General features: G+C 49.5%; 3 protein-coding genes across 3 annotated transcripts in view; 1 reads left to right on the plus strand and 2 right to left on the minus strand.

Annotated features, from left to right (window-relative positions):
* LOC106821116 (neutrophil collagenase-like) overlaps nt 1-7708 on the plus strand; it is a 17853-nt gene extending 10145 nt beyond the window's left edge. The window contains exon 6 of the mRNA XM_014825791.1: nt 7701-7708. Coding sequence (XP_014681277.1) covers nt 7701-7708 — 8 coding nt within the window. The remainder of the gene's footprint in view (nt 1-7700) is intronic.
* A 3203-nt stretch (nt 7709-10911) lies between these two features.
* Nucleotides 10912-13758, minus strand: LOC106821117 (calcium-transporting ATPase sarcoplasmic/endoplasmic reticulum type-like). Its single transcript, XM_014825792.1, has 5 exons — nt 13581-13758; nt 12920-13139; nt 12407-12463; nt 11743-11860; nt 10912-11118 (listed from the first exon to the last, which is right to left on the minus strand). The coding sequence occupies exons 1-5, from the start codon at nt 13756-13758 to the stop codon at nt 10912-10914; spliced, it is 780 nt and encodes a 259-aa protein (XP_014681278.1).
* An 82-nt stretch (nt 13759-13840) lies between these two features.
* Nucleotides 13841-14918, minus strand: part of LOC106821118 (calcium-transporting ATPase sarcoplasmic/endoplasmic reticulum type-like) — a 14835-nt gene continuing 13757 nt past the window's right edge. Inside the window, exons 7-8 of the mRNA XM_014825794.1 lie at nt 14493-14705; nt 13841-14065 (exon numbers count right to left, since the gene is read on the minus strand). Of these exons, the coding sequence (XP_014681280.1) occupies nt 13841-14065; nt 14493-14705 (438 nt within the window). The remainder of the gene's footprint in view (nt 14066-14492; nt 14706-14918) is intronic.

Below are 14918 nucleotides of genomic sequence, written 5' to 3' on the forward strand. Positions count from 1 at the left end.
TATATATATATATATAGTATATATATATATATATATATATATATAGGCCTATATATATATATGTGATAGATGGGTGTAATTGTAGATTGGGCTATCTATCATACATACACATATTGCGGTAACTCGGTGATCAGGCAACACAAACAGGCACAAAACGACAACGAAATTTCCCAACGTTAATTTTTCCAACATTTATTGTAGGGTTTTTAAAATGTAACAAAACCATGTGAAACAGTTCATAATGGTACCTGTTCATATAACGAGATTCTTATCACCTGAACCATCTCTCAATTGTTGTCTCAGTGACATGGTAACCATCGTAACAATGACATGTGAAATGAACTATTCCTGCCTATGAAACGCCCAACAGCCGCCAGTTTCATCCGCTGCAGGGCGCTCTTATCTCTGTAGATATGAGAGATGCCATTTTCTTTCATAACACGTACAGTGCACAGAACAATGGCTCTGGTATGTACACCTCAGCTCTCGACTTTCAATATCTTAATAATGATGATAAATCATATCATAATTACATATTAAAATCTATATCTACAGAAGTAACGAACTCGTCCACTAGAGGGAGCGAGAGACAGCGAGACCTGGCTGAGGTCGACAGAGGGTGTATAAAGAGGGGAAAAAACGGCCGGTGAAAACTCTCCAGTGAAGTCGCATACCTTCAACAGTAGACGAATGGCACATCTTCGAATAGGATTTTTCATTTGGCATTCGGTTGAGTGTTGACGGGGTGTGTGCGCACGCGTCGCAGGGTGACAGTGCGCGCGCACGGGGCGCTTACACGCACGCGTGCGGCGTCTGCTACTCGGCGCACGTGATCACTCTCCGCCCGCGCCCACGGAGACGGGCGCCATGGTAACGCGACCGCAGCGCCGCCTCCAGAGGGCGCGCCGGTGCGCGAAGATGTCATCGATAGTTAACATTAATATCTTGCTAATACACCATGATAAAGAGATGAAAAAATGCCGTATATATTGCATCAACACCTGTACAGAAACAAATCTGCGATACACACAAACCACACTTCTCATGCGTATAATCACTGAATCCACGGAATAAGTTAAGGATGGCTGAAGCCTAGCCTGTATAAAACCACGCCTATCGACGTCCAGCAATAATATCTCTACTACAAGCAGCATATGGCAACGCGCGGTAAAACCTAGCCTTTTTCTCTCTTCTCACACACATTGCGTTTTTCCTGTTTATTACTCATAGCCTATTTATTTATTTATTTATTTATTAGTTATGCATGCTCTTTTCACACACGAAAGTAAAAATTCTCTATTTACAAAGGACATTTTCAACTGGCTTCCTACAGCAGTTTTCTGCGTGCCCGTTCGAGGCTCCCTCTGGTGGCGACCTTCTCACCTGCCGAGGTCACAGCTACTGCCCTACTACAATCACAGCTTACTGCCCTGCGTGCCACTCGCATCCCCCTATAGCTCGCGTTTCGATCTCCGCGTCTCTTATCGCTGCTTCTCTCTTTGTTCGCAAGGGTTTATCGTGGCGAGTGGCGCGCATTGCTAACTAACGTGGCTCTATCTGTTACATGGCTGTCGTTCTCCATCTAAGACAGCGCCAAGGCACTCCTTCTCTCTCTCTCTCGCTCTCTTCTCTCTCTCTCTCATGTCTGACATATGCACCTAACAGAGCCGGCAGCGGCAGCGGCGGCGGCGGCGGAGGCGGCCCTCCCACACTTGTGCGTCTCGTTTCCGCGTCACACGATCTCCCTAATGACGTCATCATCTACCTCGCGTGGCACCTTAGCTGGGGCACGGACAGAAAACTGCTGCTGGGATGGTGTGTGGTGGTGGGTGGGCAGCCGCGGGGGGGAGGGGGAGGGGACGCGCGACACAGAGCTCCGTGCCCCGGCTACCCTCGCACGCGCGCGAGTGGGGGGAGGGTACTCCGGCGCCGATGCTGCTCGGCCGCGCGCCAACCTCCGGCGCCCCCTGGCGTCGGCACACCCCCTACCGGACCCGGCGGCGCCGGGAACGCACGCACGCACGCACGCACGCATGCACGCGTCTGTGGCTATGTTCGCGATTGCAGCACCTTCCTCAACAGTTAAACATAAATGTCGGCAATCCTGGGCCGTAGGACGGGGGGAAGGGCCGGGTTTGTCGACAGAGCGGAGGCAATGCCGGAGGGCGGGTTGCCCCGCTCCATAACTACGACAACGACGTTGGGCGGCAGCGGCAGCGGCGGTGGCCATTTCGAAATCTGTCGTTGCAGCGGGGGGGTGGGGGATTTTAACGCGGATGCTTGCATGAGTTTAAGGGGTGGGGTGGGGAGCAGTACTGTTTGATGTAAGTGTGTGTCTGCGTTGCGAGTGGGAGGGGAGGGGGTTTATTGGGCTCGATGCCTCGATGCGTCGGTGGGTTGTCTACCACCTGGGTTGTCCTGGTCTCAGCGAATCGAACTGACCGGCTTGATACGCCATGGAGGCCCTCGGTCCCATGTAGCGGTCAAGTGTCAGCTCCCTAGCGGTCGGAGCTGCAAGAGAGGAGAAGAATAAAACACGATGTAAGAAAGTGAGGCGTACATATAAGCAACTAAGCAATACCCGACGTACGCGCTACTGCTACTGTCACCAAGTTACTGTCCCCCTATGTCACCAAGTTACTGCCCCCTCTGTCACCAAGTTACTGCCCCCCTCTGTCACCAAGTTACTGCCCCCACCCCGATGGAAGGCATGTACGATGAAATACGAGAGCGATACCCGGCTGAAAAGAAACGAATCATTCGAGCAGGTGTGAGCTGTCTTAGCTTCAAATTACGCGGACCCGCAAGAGTCGACATGCACGCGCGTACAGTAACACGTGCGCTTCGTCATAAACGAAACGAGAACAAAATATGCGATTCATGTAAAAAAATACACAAAGTATACAACACAGCTTACGCGCACGAATATACTATAAATATATGCACAACACCCGAACGCTTTCTCACACACACACACGCACGCACGCACGCACGCACACACACACACACAGACACACACACACACACACACACACACACACACACACACACACACACACACACACACGTGCGCGCACATATACACGCGCACGCACGCACGCACGTGATTTGTAAAAGCAACAACATCAGAGTCGACTCCACCTACAACAAGTAGACATCACTATGATATCGTGGTCACATACGTCATTCAACACGAGTGACATCATTATGAAATGTAACGACTGACCTACGCCAACCTCCCAAAACACCCAGACGCACTAAGCAACTATGCCGGATGGACTATAGGCAGCCAACGGCTGCATAAAAGCCAGCTAAACAAAAATTCGTACCAAACACACAACTTCTACTACCACTCCTATACGACTAGCGCTGATGCCTATAGCACCCCCCCTCCCCCAACACAACGTCTAAATTCGGCGATGCACACACGCGAGTTTTGCCATCCGAACCTCCAGCCCGCTCTCGCGACTGTAGGATAATGCTGAATATTAATGAACACATTTAGGCGGTCCCACGTCTATTACGCGAACTAGCGAACGCGATATCGACATCATATCGTGGCAAAAAACTCGTGAGTGTTCACACACCGACACGAAACCTATTCAAAAACATGCTGCTAATAAAACGACGCCACCTACTAAAATATACGCCGACGAGAAGATGACACATGGCACGCGCATGCGCGAAGCTAGCGTGCATACACACGCGCATTCGCGGAACCAGCATGTACGCCGGGTAGGTAGAGGGCGCTAGGGGGCATCAGCAGCGCCACATTTTTAAAACAAGACGCCATCTAATTGTGAATATATGTTGAATATAATGTTGAATATATGTTTGAATATATCTATGGACAAATCGACGCACGAACGACACAGATATAATAAATTAGTGCATGGGGGGAGACGGAAACGTAGGGGTAAAAACTATAGGGCAGTGACGAAGTGCATTTGCTTCTCCCGTGACGTGAGAGACGAGACGCCCTGGCAGACGACAGGTGATCAGATGCATGTTCATGTATTTCATTTGTTTGCGCGTAAGTGGTCAAACCGGAGCATGCTGTCGTTCATGTTAGTCCGCCTACAACTGCGTATCCCATAATAAACATGCTGGTCAGCCGACGACCGTGACGTCACAGCTATCGTTACGTCACGACATGCAGGAGGCGACGGCGACTACGCATGCGCACACACGCGCTGCAGGTTACGCCAATCAGAGACGATGAGGGACGTGGGAGGGTACGCCGTAGTATAACGCTCAGAAGACAAAATGCTATTATTTTGAAGATGATCAACAGTTAACCAAATAACACAGAAGACGTAACCCCCCCCCTAGATCACCACCGGTTATGGGTCTAATAACTCAACTGGCAGGACCAGTAATGCTAACTTCGCTGGTTTCCTGCGTAAAATGGCAGTCCGACTCCAAAGCAGGGAAAAAATTAAAATTTATTTTTCGGGGGCTACTTTTCAAGCTCGCGTGCATGAAAATAGCACGCTAAAATTTGATTTGCATTGAACTCAATGCAACTAAACTATGCAAATTTCCGGGGTTCTTTTTGGCATTTCGGGGGCTAAATCGCCTCGAACCCCCGTGTATTTTTTTCACTGCTCCGAAGAATGGTTAGGACCCGTGGAAATCAAGCTATCCTAACTACGTCTACCTTACGAACAGCCCAGAGAGCATGCACTAGGGGAGTCAGAGCCCGGGAGTCTTAAGACAAAGTTGCTTTGGTGTAACACTAAAAAGATCGTAAGGGGTGTACTAAATCGCTATTCTTTATCTACCTGTATGTTAAGTTTTGGTCAAACTAGAGCCTGTACCTAGCAGAAAGTTAATACTGAAACCCAATGGAAAATGTCCCGAATCCAAGCCAAATACCGGACAGCAATTTTACCCTTTATTTTGTAGTTATGACACCATCTTCGTCCCCCCTCCACGATACCCTTCAGAATCACTCATCCTCCTCCTCCGCTTCCTCTCTTCGTCTTCTATTCGTGTTACGTACTACAGCGTGACAACGTGCACGACAAGGGAGCTAGTCTAGAACACATGACCTATTGTATATTGTATTGTAGACATGAAGTATTGTGAGACATGTCTTCTAGACTAGGGCCCACGACAAGCGACAGCATTACTACTACTACTACTAATAATAATAATACTAACAATAATTGTAATATGAACAACAACAGGCTTATTATTACGACGTCGACTGCACCTCTCTACGACAACATGGAACCATGCGCGGCTATGTGACGTCACGTAGCTACTACGTATATACTCTCACACGGACAGCACAGTGAACGGCTGGCTTACCTTCGTGGTACGGGTTCTGTACATGGCGCATTACTGAGGAGTCCAGGGTAGCGGAATGGCAGGCAAAATAGAAAGTCATCGGTGTGTTAATGTGTGGATAAGCAGCATTCTCGTTGCAGCAACCGACCGTTAGGTGGCGGGACGGGCGCGGCTACGTCTTACGTAACGTCAGATGATGTCACCAGCGCCGGTAGCGACCGTGAATGTTACAAAGAGACCAAGCGACCGCACAAGCAATGACCCCCTTCCCCCATGCGGCGCACGCCGCTGGGGGAAAGGCGGCTTCTGAAACGACTATTACCGGATGAATATATAAGAATGAAACGAGAGAAGCATCAGCTTATAAAACGTTGCAATTTCTGCAACCGCGACATTAAATCAAACAAATTAAGTATTGACGGGGGGGACACATCCGGGGGGGGATGACCGACGGTGGTGACATCTATCGACATGTTACGAAGACATCTATCGACAGGTTACGAAGACATCTATCGACAGGCTGATTACCTTCTAGCAGCCAATAACTGCCTACCGTAGAGAGAGAGAGAGAGATAGACACACACACACACACACGCACACACACACACACACACGCGCGCGCGCGCGCGCGCACACACTGCACAGCAAACCAACTCGCACACGCGCTCATTATCACAGCGTGCCATCATCTCACACCGACACACAGGCCGGAGCGAGTCAAGACCCCTGTTACGTGATGATATCTCTGTTCCATGCCCATGCAACGCCTATGTTAGACACGTAACTATCCGCAGCAGCACGCTGCGGCGAGCTGCAGAGAGAAAGATATATAGAGGGTATTGCCTTCTCTACTGGTCTGTCCACTCTTCACGTTATGTGTGGATATCCATCGCCGTAGTCGCCGTTATAATGGTAAGAGAATATGGAGCCGTGACCCGGACGGTGTGACAACAGTGATTAGTGTGATACAGCTCAATGTGTGACGTCAACGCGCCGCGTGCATGTGAGGGGTTGTGCGTGCGCGGATTAGCTATATGGCTATAGAAGCTTCCGCACGGGTGGCGTTTTATAACAAGCAAACCTCGCCTGACCGCTCAGCCACCTCGGCCAAGACAGCAATATACCCGCGACACGCGCGCACGCGAAACACAGCGCCTCAACGACTTCAGCTACCTACTTACACACCGTCATCAGCTTCCTATTCACGACGACAGTGAGAACGTGCCTCGCTACCTACGAACGTGAAGCGCAAGGGAGATCGAGCCACTCTCAGAGAAAAGGTGGCGAAACGCGATTAGAAGAACGTGATAGAAGAACGACGAATGAGGCACGCCGCACGATAGGTCAATGCCGTCACCAGGGGGCGCTCACGATCGTCTCGTCTGGATTCTATTGTGGTCGTCGGCGTGTGTTATACGTAATTAGTGAATCTAATTAGTAAGTATAGGTAATTATCAACCGGCCACGCTTTGTTTTAACTCGGCTAGTCCTTACGACTCTCCAACGGTGTTTCAATCCAATTTCTCCATCAGTACCCCCCTACTTTCTATCAGTATCCCGTTTTCTTTTGGTACCCCCGTCTTCTGTACGGTACGAGTTTCCTACACCCCTACATAAACAATAGCGTAATAACCTCTAAAATTATTGCTAACCTTCCCGCAATTAATATTATATCCCTCCAGCGGTGTAGCCCTTATCACTCATTATTGGCACGTCCATTTTCTCTAATAGCGTATCCCCTACATTCAAATGTTATCCCCTTGTTCCTCTAGTACCGTATCCCCTACCCAAATTACTAGCCCATACCTACCATGCCCCCTAACCACACCTTTCTCGCATCATTATTCAACGATGATATATCCTTGATTATATGCATGCTAGGGGTTTACCACACACATAGACGCGCAGGGGTAGACGCTGTGGAATCATCCAGCGCCGCACGTAGACAGCAGTGTATTAGCACCGCCTGTTGCTACCCGATGACGTCACGAGGCACTAAATATGGAGGGTATGTGAATGTGACGTAGTATATGTAAGATAGAACACGATACGAGCAGGTGTTAGTTATTAATTATTATTATTATTATTATTAGTTATTAATTTATTATTACCTCAACCTAGTCCCATAGTTCTAGGCTCCCCCTTAAGGTTCACACGCCACGCAGCGCCGCTACAGTCCGCTATTAGGTGACATTTCCTGCGGCGCGCGTGGCAACAATGGGGGGGGGGGGGTCCTGACACGCGCTGCACCGCTAGGTTAGCAGGACAGCAGCAGCAGCAGCAGTTGTATTTAGGGTGGATTGCTGCTACACGCGCGCAGACGGCCGTTACCGTAATCACGTTCACTCCCCAGTAACCTTCGATCACCTGCGTCTGTAACGTTGTAACGGTGTAACGTGTTGCAGGGCCGTAGCCAGAGATAAATTTTGTAGGAGGCAAATGTTGCGAGTTAAAGAACAAGGAGCGAAGCGAGCCAATAGGGCATGGGGTATGGGGCCCGGTTAATATTTTTTTGTTGAGAAATTTTGTAGGAGGCATTTGCCTCCTATTGCCTAATGGTAGCTACGGCCCTGACGTGTTGTCCTACACGTCTATACCATCGTGCGAGAGAATACAGGTATATGAGGATAGTACAGGTGTGCATACACACGTACGTACGTGGGGGTTGTGTCGCGGACGCGTGCATTCGTCCCGCCGAATTCGGAGTTCCGCCACGAGCGAAGTATGCATAACAAACGCCTTTATTACGTTTAGTAAAAATCGCAATTAATAAACAATTATTATTTAATTAATTTGTTAATGAAATCGAACGAAGAAGAAGAAGAAACGAGTCACAACGCACGCATTAGAATTATAAGCTAGAATACAATCAGCGGTGTAATGTAGGAGCAACGACTACTACTACATCGCCGATTGGCCGGGTGAGACGCGCGTGTGTCGCTGGCCACCGGTCAAATAGCACACCGACCGCCAGTCATGCAAGATCTTCTCAAAAAAACTCAGGCGGTGTCAACAACAAAATCCAGAGCAGATCATTATATGAGAGTGTGTGTGCAGGGGGGAATAAGCGGCCGTACACTCAGCCGACGGGCATCGTTTTAGAGAGAAAGTGTCAAAAAACGGGGAGGGGAGATGTAAAATCAATGCCTGATGGCGACGAATACCGTTCTTAAAACCTCCTCTCGAGTCGAATATCATCCGTAGACGGTGCTGGAAATGGCATCAAACACGATTCAAACGAAACGAACTAAAGACAAGAAGAGAAGGCTACGCTAGGCTCTACTTTGGCGACAGCTAACACAAGACGTTGACACAGAAAGCGTCTAATAGCTATTAAAAGAGCAAACGTCAGAATTATAGACTAAAACTACGCGCACGCCACATTTCAGCTTTAGATTTAGCATTAGAGCCAGGAAGCAAGTAGAAGAGATAAGAAATCCGAATAAGCATTGTAAACAATTGTAAAATAACTAAATCTACACAGATGCATTGGCAAGAATATTAATAGCAATTAAGTAAGTAATTATATATATATATATATATATATATATATATATATATAAGAGAGAGAGAGAGGGAGCGAGAGAGAGAGAGAAAGATAGCGAAGTAGACTAATAGACAGACAGGCAGACAGATAGATAGATAGATAGATAGATAGATAGATAGACAGATAGATAGATAGATAGATAGATAGATAGAGAATTAGAGAGTGTGTGCGCGCACGCGTGTGTGTGTGTGTGTGCGTGTGCGTGTGCGTGTGCGTGTGCGTGTGCGTGTGCGTGTGCGTGTGTGTTCGTACGTGTGTATTTACGTGAAAGAAAGCGAGCAAGAGAGACAGACAGAGAGAGAGAGCGAATGTGTGATAATTAGATAATGATACAATGATAGGGAAACACTTTGAGATGCATGCGGGTATTGATGATGTTACTAGCTTCGCATGATTAATCGAGAAACACAGCCAATATCCAGCCGACGAACAAATCTTTAATATAAAAACAGAATTTTAGAATAAATACATTCTACACGAATTAGCACGCGTGGACTGAGAGCAGTGTGGCGGCAAGCGTGGTATAGCTACATTGTTAGAGCACTCATGTGTCCATGTGTCGCGGTTAGTGTTACAGCGTTAGATGAAACAGCACGGTAACCATAGCAACGTACGCCGATAATGGCAACATTGCAATTACAGCGCGGAAATAAAGTCAGTTCAAGCCAAAGTTACACCAACATCAAGCGGTTATACGTACGACGAACAGTTAAAGAGGGCGAACCCGGAATGAACATTGTAGCCATGCTGGTGAGGGGTGGGTGGGGAGAGGACAAGGAGACACTTGCTAATAAAACAACATGTACGCGTTTTTGTGGTGCGTCGCTGTACCCAAAACCTCTAACACGATCCGCGAGGTATCGCCCCATCCTAGCTCCCACACCACCTCCTCCCTGCGGTCAACTAATTTAGATTTTTCCATCGGTTAAAATCGCGTAAAAAACGATAAAACAGCGTGACATGTGAGAATACGCAGTTGGCGGCGGCTACTTTTTACGATGTGACTTTAACAAGGCAATAATTATGCTACCGTTTTCACGCCGGTGGCTGCGAACAAGGCAGCTTCAACACAGAATAGATGACGCGCCATTAAAATAACTGAATCACGTAAAGTCGAGCCCGTGAACGGCCACAGGTGGCGCTAGCTGTCCTTCACAGCCTATATATGCTGTAGTATTTACAATAGATACAGATATGTCGTTGGCAACCGGCCCCCCCTGCCACGGTATCACCACCTCCTCCTCCTCCTCCTCTTCCTCCTATCATCAGACGCGCATTTCGAAATCAAAACACATTAATTAAGGCACAGCCACGAGTCTGAACACACTCTCGATACAGAAACACAATTCTCCTACTAGAAGCACCAACCGACCACGGCGATGGCCACTGCCCAGCTCTCAGAACTGCGAAAAATTAACACCCCGGCTAAGGATCGTTGCCGCCAACGCTACTACTATAAAGTTTAATGTCAGTCTAACTACTCATCACTCCCACCCATCGCTCAAGAGGACACCCCTACCGCGAAAATGATCGACGCGGCATCTGGTCTTTGGCAATGACGGATACAACTGCGGGACACACAATTCGTTCGCACGCAGGTAATCGAACTTCGGATGATAGCTCCCGACCGACCACGCACCGACGTTAGATCGATGTTGTTCACCATGACGCGACCTGTTCTCCGCCTCTCTCCAGCCAACGACGACCGACAGCGAGTCGCCACGCACTCGCGCATTCAACATATACATAGCATAGACGGCGACGACGTCTGACGCCGAAGGTTGCCGTGACGACCGACCGTTTGCGACGGGCAGCAACGCGAGGCCGGGCAGACGCGCGCCGCCCAAGGTCGACGGAAGATCGGCGGGATCGCCCCTTCACCGCCCGCGGTTCCCCGCAGAGATTTTGTTAGTAAGAGAAGAGGTCGCCTTGCAGGTCAAAAGGTCGCCTCACAGGTAAAAAGGTCGCCTCGCAGGTCAAGAGGTCGCCTCACAGGTCAAAAGGTCGCCTCGCAGGTCGCGAGAGGTGAGTAACGAGAGAGAGAGAGAGAAAGAGAGAGACGCGGACAGTTAAAACGGGTAGTAGAAGATGACGGCAAAGTAAACGCCCCACATGATGACGATGAGATGCGCGTCATGCAGCAGACTAGTGGCGCTACCTTCTGTGAACTTGCGCGCGATAAACTTGAGCGCTTCGTCCATTAGAATGACGGGTATGGACATTTTCATCACAGCCATCCACTCCTCGAACGTCAGCGGGCAAATCTGGAACACCACCTGTGGCGAGAGAGCGAAGCAGAGACAGAATTAGAGATTAGACAGAGATTTACCTCTTCCAGCACGTATAAGAGGAGTATTGCACGAATTACACAGCACAGCAGAGAAGCTGGAATAATCGACTGATGCGGTGCAGACTATTTGAATGCAAATTTCTCTTACTCGGCGCATTGCCGTTCAGAAATGTATCATGAGTGTGTATTTGAATGCGGCTGAAAAGGAGATTAGAGAAGGCTGAGAGAAGGTTGGGCCACAATTAAAAAAAATCTTTGTTTGCCCTCACCCGACCGAGGGTAAATTTGGGTAGGTAGGTAGACTTAAATTTTTGTTTGAGGAGGGTCTTTTTATAAATTCAGCATGGTGTCTACATGCTCAGGTGTGCTTGTGTGGAGATACCTTTTATGTTGAATGTTTTTTTGCTTGGTACATATAATGTATTGCCTACAGATTTATATAATGTACAGTGATACAATTTGTTAAAAAAAAAAGAATGGGAAATAATTTTTTTTTTTTTTAAATGGCGGTGAGGGCAAACAAACAATATTTTTATTATGGCCCGATGACGGCAGGCCGCCACGATGTATACATTCTGTACAGTTTTATTATGGCCTTGGTGCGACTTACGGACAGGACGTCGATGTAGAGGATCATGAAGTGCAGAGCCATGGAGAGCGCGATGCCTCCCAGCAGCCATAGGTTGATCCATGGTGGCATCACCAGCATCGACTGGTTCTCCGACAGACTGCGAGACAGAAGAGCAACGTTGTTAACCCGTCAACGCCACAACACGCAGCGCACGCACGATGTGCACGCACGTACCCCACCCGTCTTCGTACTTCTTTCTTCGTACACTTTATTAGAGGGGGTCTCGAAAAAATGTACTCTTTGTACACTGGTGAAAATGTTGATAATTGTGAACGACCCCTAAAAGGGGGCTTATGTCAGGCTTGCGAGCCGACTCGACTGGAAGCAACTGGCTGCAATTCACTGCGACTGCAGTGCTTAGGTCGGTCGACTGCGACGCGACTGCCTGCGACTGGCTGCCACTAGTTGCTCAGAATAAAACAGTGGGCAACTGGACGCAACTAGTCGCTGCCGATCGCTTCCAGTTGCTTCCAGTCGAGTCGACTCGCAAGCCCGACATAAGCCCCCTTTAAGCTGTCAAGGCCACAACACGCTGCGCACAAGATGTGCATGCACGTACCACTACCCCCGTCTCTTCACTGTTTAATTGACCTTTCTTGCCCTAGCTTTCTCTGAGTTACGGATAGGGAACAATAATATTTACCTTTCCTGTTCGCACTGCGAGTTTAGGACCAGGAACAATTTACTTTTCCTGTTCTTTCTGCGAGTTTAGCAAAGGGAACAATTTACCTTTCCTGTTCGCACTGCGAGTTTAGGATCAGGAACAATATACCTTTTCTGTTCTCACTGCGAGTTTAGGACCAGGAACAATTTACCTTTCCTGTTCTCACTGCGAGTTTAGGACCAGGAACAATTTACATTTCCTGTTCTCACTGCGAGTTTAGGATCAGGAACAATATACCTTTTCTGTTCTCACTGCGAGTTTAGGACCAGGAACAATATACCTTTCCTGTTCTCACTGTGAGTTTAGGACCAGGAACAATATACCTTTCCTGTTCTCACTGTGAGTTTAGGACCAGGAACAATTTACCTTTCCTGTTCTCACTGTGAGTTTAGGACCAAAAACAATTTACATTTCCTGTCCCACCAGCCGCGAGTGGAAAGACAGCAGAGAACAGGTGTGGTGACGAGGACAGGTACACCGCGGCGGACTCACCTGTTCAACGCGTTCAGCATCTCGATGGTGACGAGCACAGACAGCGCCATCGTCATCGGATGCGGGTCCTCAAACACCTCGCAGTCGATGCCCTCAAAGTTCTCCGGTTCGTTCGGGCAGGTCAGATGGTGCGTCAGCTGGAAGTAGCTCAGCTTCGGGCCGTTGTGGTAGAACATGTACCACCAGGCGGCCGATCCGACGGTGGCGGAGCCGACGTACACTGAAACGCGACAGCGGCAACACGTCAGACGCTCATCTTGATTATCGTGTCACAGTTAAAACGGGTAGTAGAAGCTGACGGCAAAGTAAACGCGCAGGTCGAGAGGTCGCCTCGCAGGTCAAAAGGTCGCCTCGCAGGTCGCGAGATGTGAGTAATGAGAGAGAGACGCGGACAGTTAAAACGGGTAGTAGAAGATGACGGCAAAGTAAACGCCCCACATGTGACGATGAGATGCACGTCATGCAGCAGACTAGTGGCGCTACCTTCTGTGAACTCTCGATTATCGCAACGTCTCGCGTCAACGCGCGTCAACGCCGAAACACGCAATCTCATGTCGTGTCACGTCGTCGTGTCACGTCGTCGTGTCATAGTATGGGTCTGCCATGCATCTTAGGAGCGGCGGGGAACACCCGCGATCGCGCGGACCCTTGTGCTACTTACTGCCGATGGCCATGTATCTGAAGAACAGCCATCCGGAGATGAGGGTCTCCTTGGGGCTGCGCGGCGGTTTCTCCATGATGTCGAGGTCGGGCGGGTTGAAGCCGAGGGCGGTGGCCGGCAGGCCGTCAGTGACCAGGTTGACCCACAGCAGCTGGACGGGGATGAGGGCTTCCGGCATGCCGAGCGCAGCCGTCAGGAAGATGCTGCCGAGAGAGAGAGAGAGAGGACGTGAGAGAGAGTGAGAGAGAGAATGATGACACTTACCTCACTACCTCACCGATGTTGGATGAGATCAGGTAGCGGATGAACTGCTTCATGTTGTTGTAGATGGCGCGGCCCTCCTCGACGGCAGCGACGATGCTCGTAAAGTTGTCATCGGCAAGCACCATCTCGGACGCCGACTTGGCGACAGCCGTTCCCGAACCCATCGCGATACCGATCTCGGCCTTCTTCAGCGCGGGAGCGTCGTTCACACCATCACCGGTCTGCGGGACGACAAGAGAGCATCAGCGTCAGTGGAGGTGTGGGCCGTCATCATGTGTCGGAGGAGCGAGAGGGGGCATGTTGTCCCCGGGAATGAATGAAGTCGTATCAGATTAGCGACGAGGTCGTGAGGGACTTCTAATTGACAGACTCCTTACGGTCAATACGCTAGGACGTACATAAATGCAACTTACATATTACAACGTATTATTAAAATGTATTCTTCCAAAGATATAATTATGATAAGGTATGGCAAATGCCATTTATGATAAAATCGCAGTTTCTATTTAATTCACCAATCTTTGCAGCGGCAGAAGTAGAAACGTCCGGCACTCGCAATCTTATACAACACGAACGCAATTAAATCGACTGCAAACCAACTGCAACTGCGCGCGCTCGCTAGCGCCACCTGTCGTCGCTCTCACGCACCATGGCCGTGATCTCGCCGTCCATCTGCAGGAAGTCGACAATCTTCGACTTGTGTGCGGGCTCGACGCGCGAGAAGAGGCGCCCGCGCGACACGGCCGCGTGCTGCTCCGGAACGCTGAGCGCGTCGAACTCGCGACCAGAGTACGACATGCCCTCGGTGCTCTCCGTCTCGCTGAAGACTCCGATGCGGCGGCAGATCGCCTCGGCCGTGTTCTGTAAAGTATACGGTGCGGGGGACGATGAAAGAGGAGAGTGGGAGACGGAGAAAGAGAGAGGGAGAGAGAAAGAAAGAGGGAGAGAGAGAGAGAGAAAGAGAGAGAGAGAGAGAGAGAAGAGAGAGGAGAGAGAGAAGAGAGGAGAAGAGGAGAGAGAGGAGAGAGAGAGAGAGAGAGAGAGAGAGAGAGAGAGGAGAGGAAGAGAGGAGAG

The sequence above is a fragment of the Priapulus caudatus genome, unplaced genomic scaffold (assembly GCF_000485595.1).
Source record: "Priapulus caudatus unplaced genomic scaffold, Priapulus_caudatus-5.0.1 Scaffold59, whole genome shotgun sequence".
NCBI lineage: Eukaryota > Metazoa > Priapulida > Priapulimorpha > Priapulimorphida > Priapulidae > Priapulus > Priapulus caudatus.

Bases quoted from the DNA above. Each gene is read 5' to 3' on its own strand.
- LOC106821117 (XM_014825792.1), bottom strand. From the start codon at position 13,758: ATGCCGGAAGCCCTCATCCCCGTCCAGCTGCTGTGGGTCAACCTGGTC. The intron at 13,140-13,580 runs GTAAGTAGCACA...GTCGCGTTTCAG, and splicing joins CAGATACATGGCCATCGGCA to TGTACGTCGGCTCCGCCACC. The intron at 11,119-11,742 runs GTAAGTCGCACC...CTCTCGCCACAG, and splicing joins TCTACATCGACGTCCTGTCC to GTGGTGTTCCAGATTTGCCC.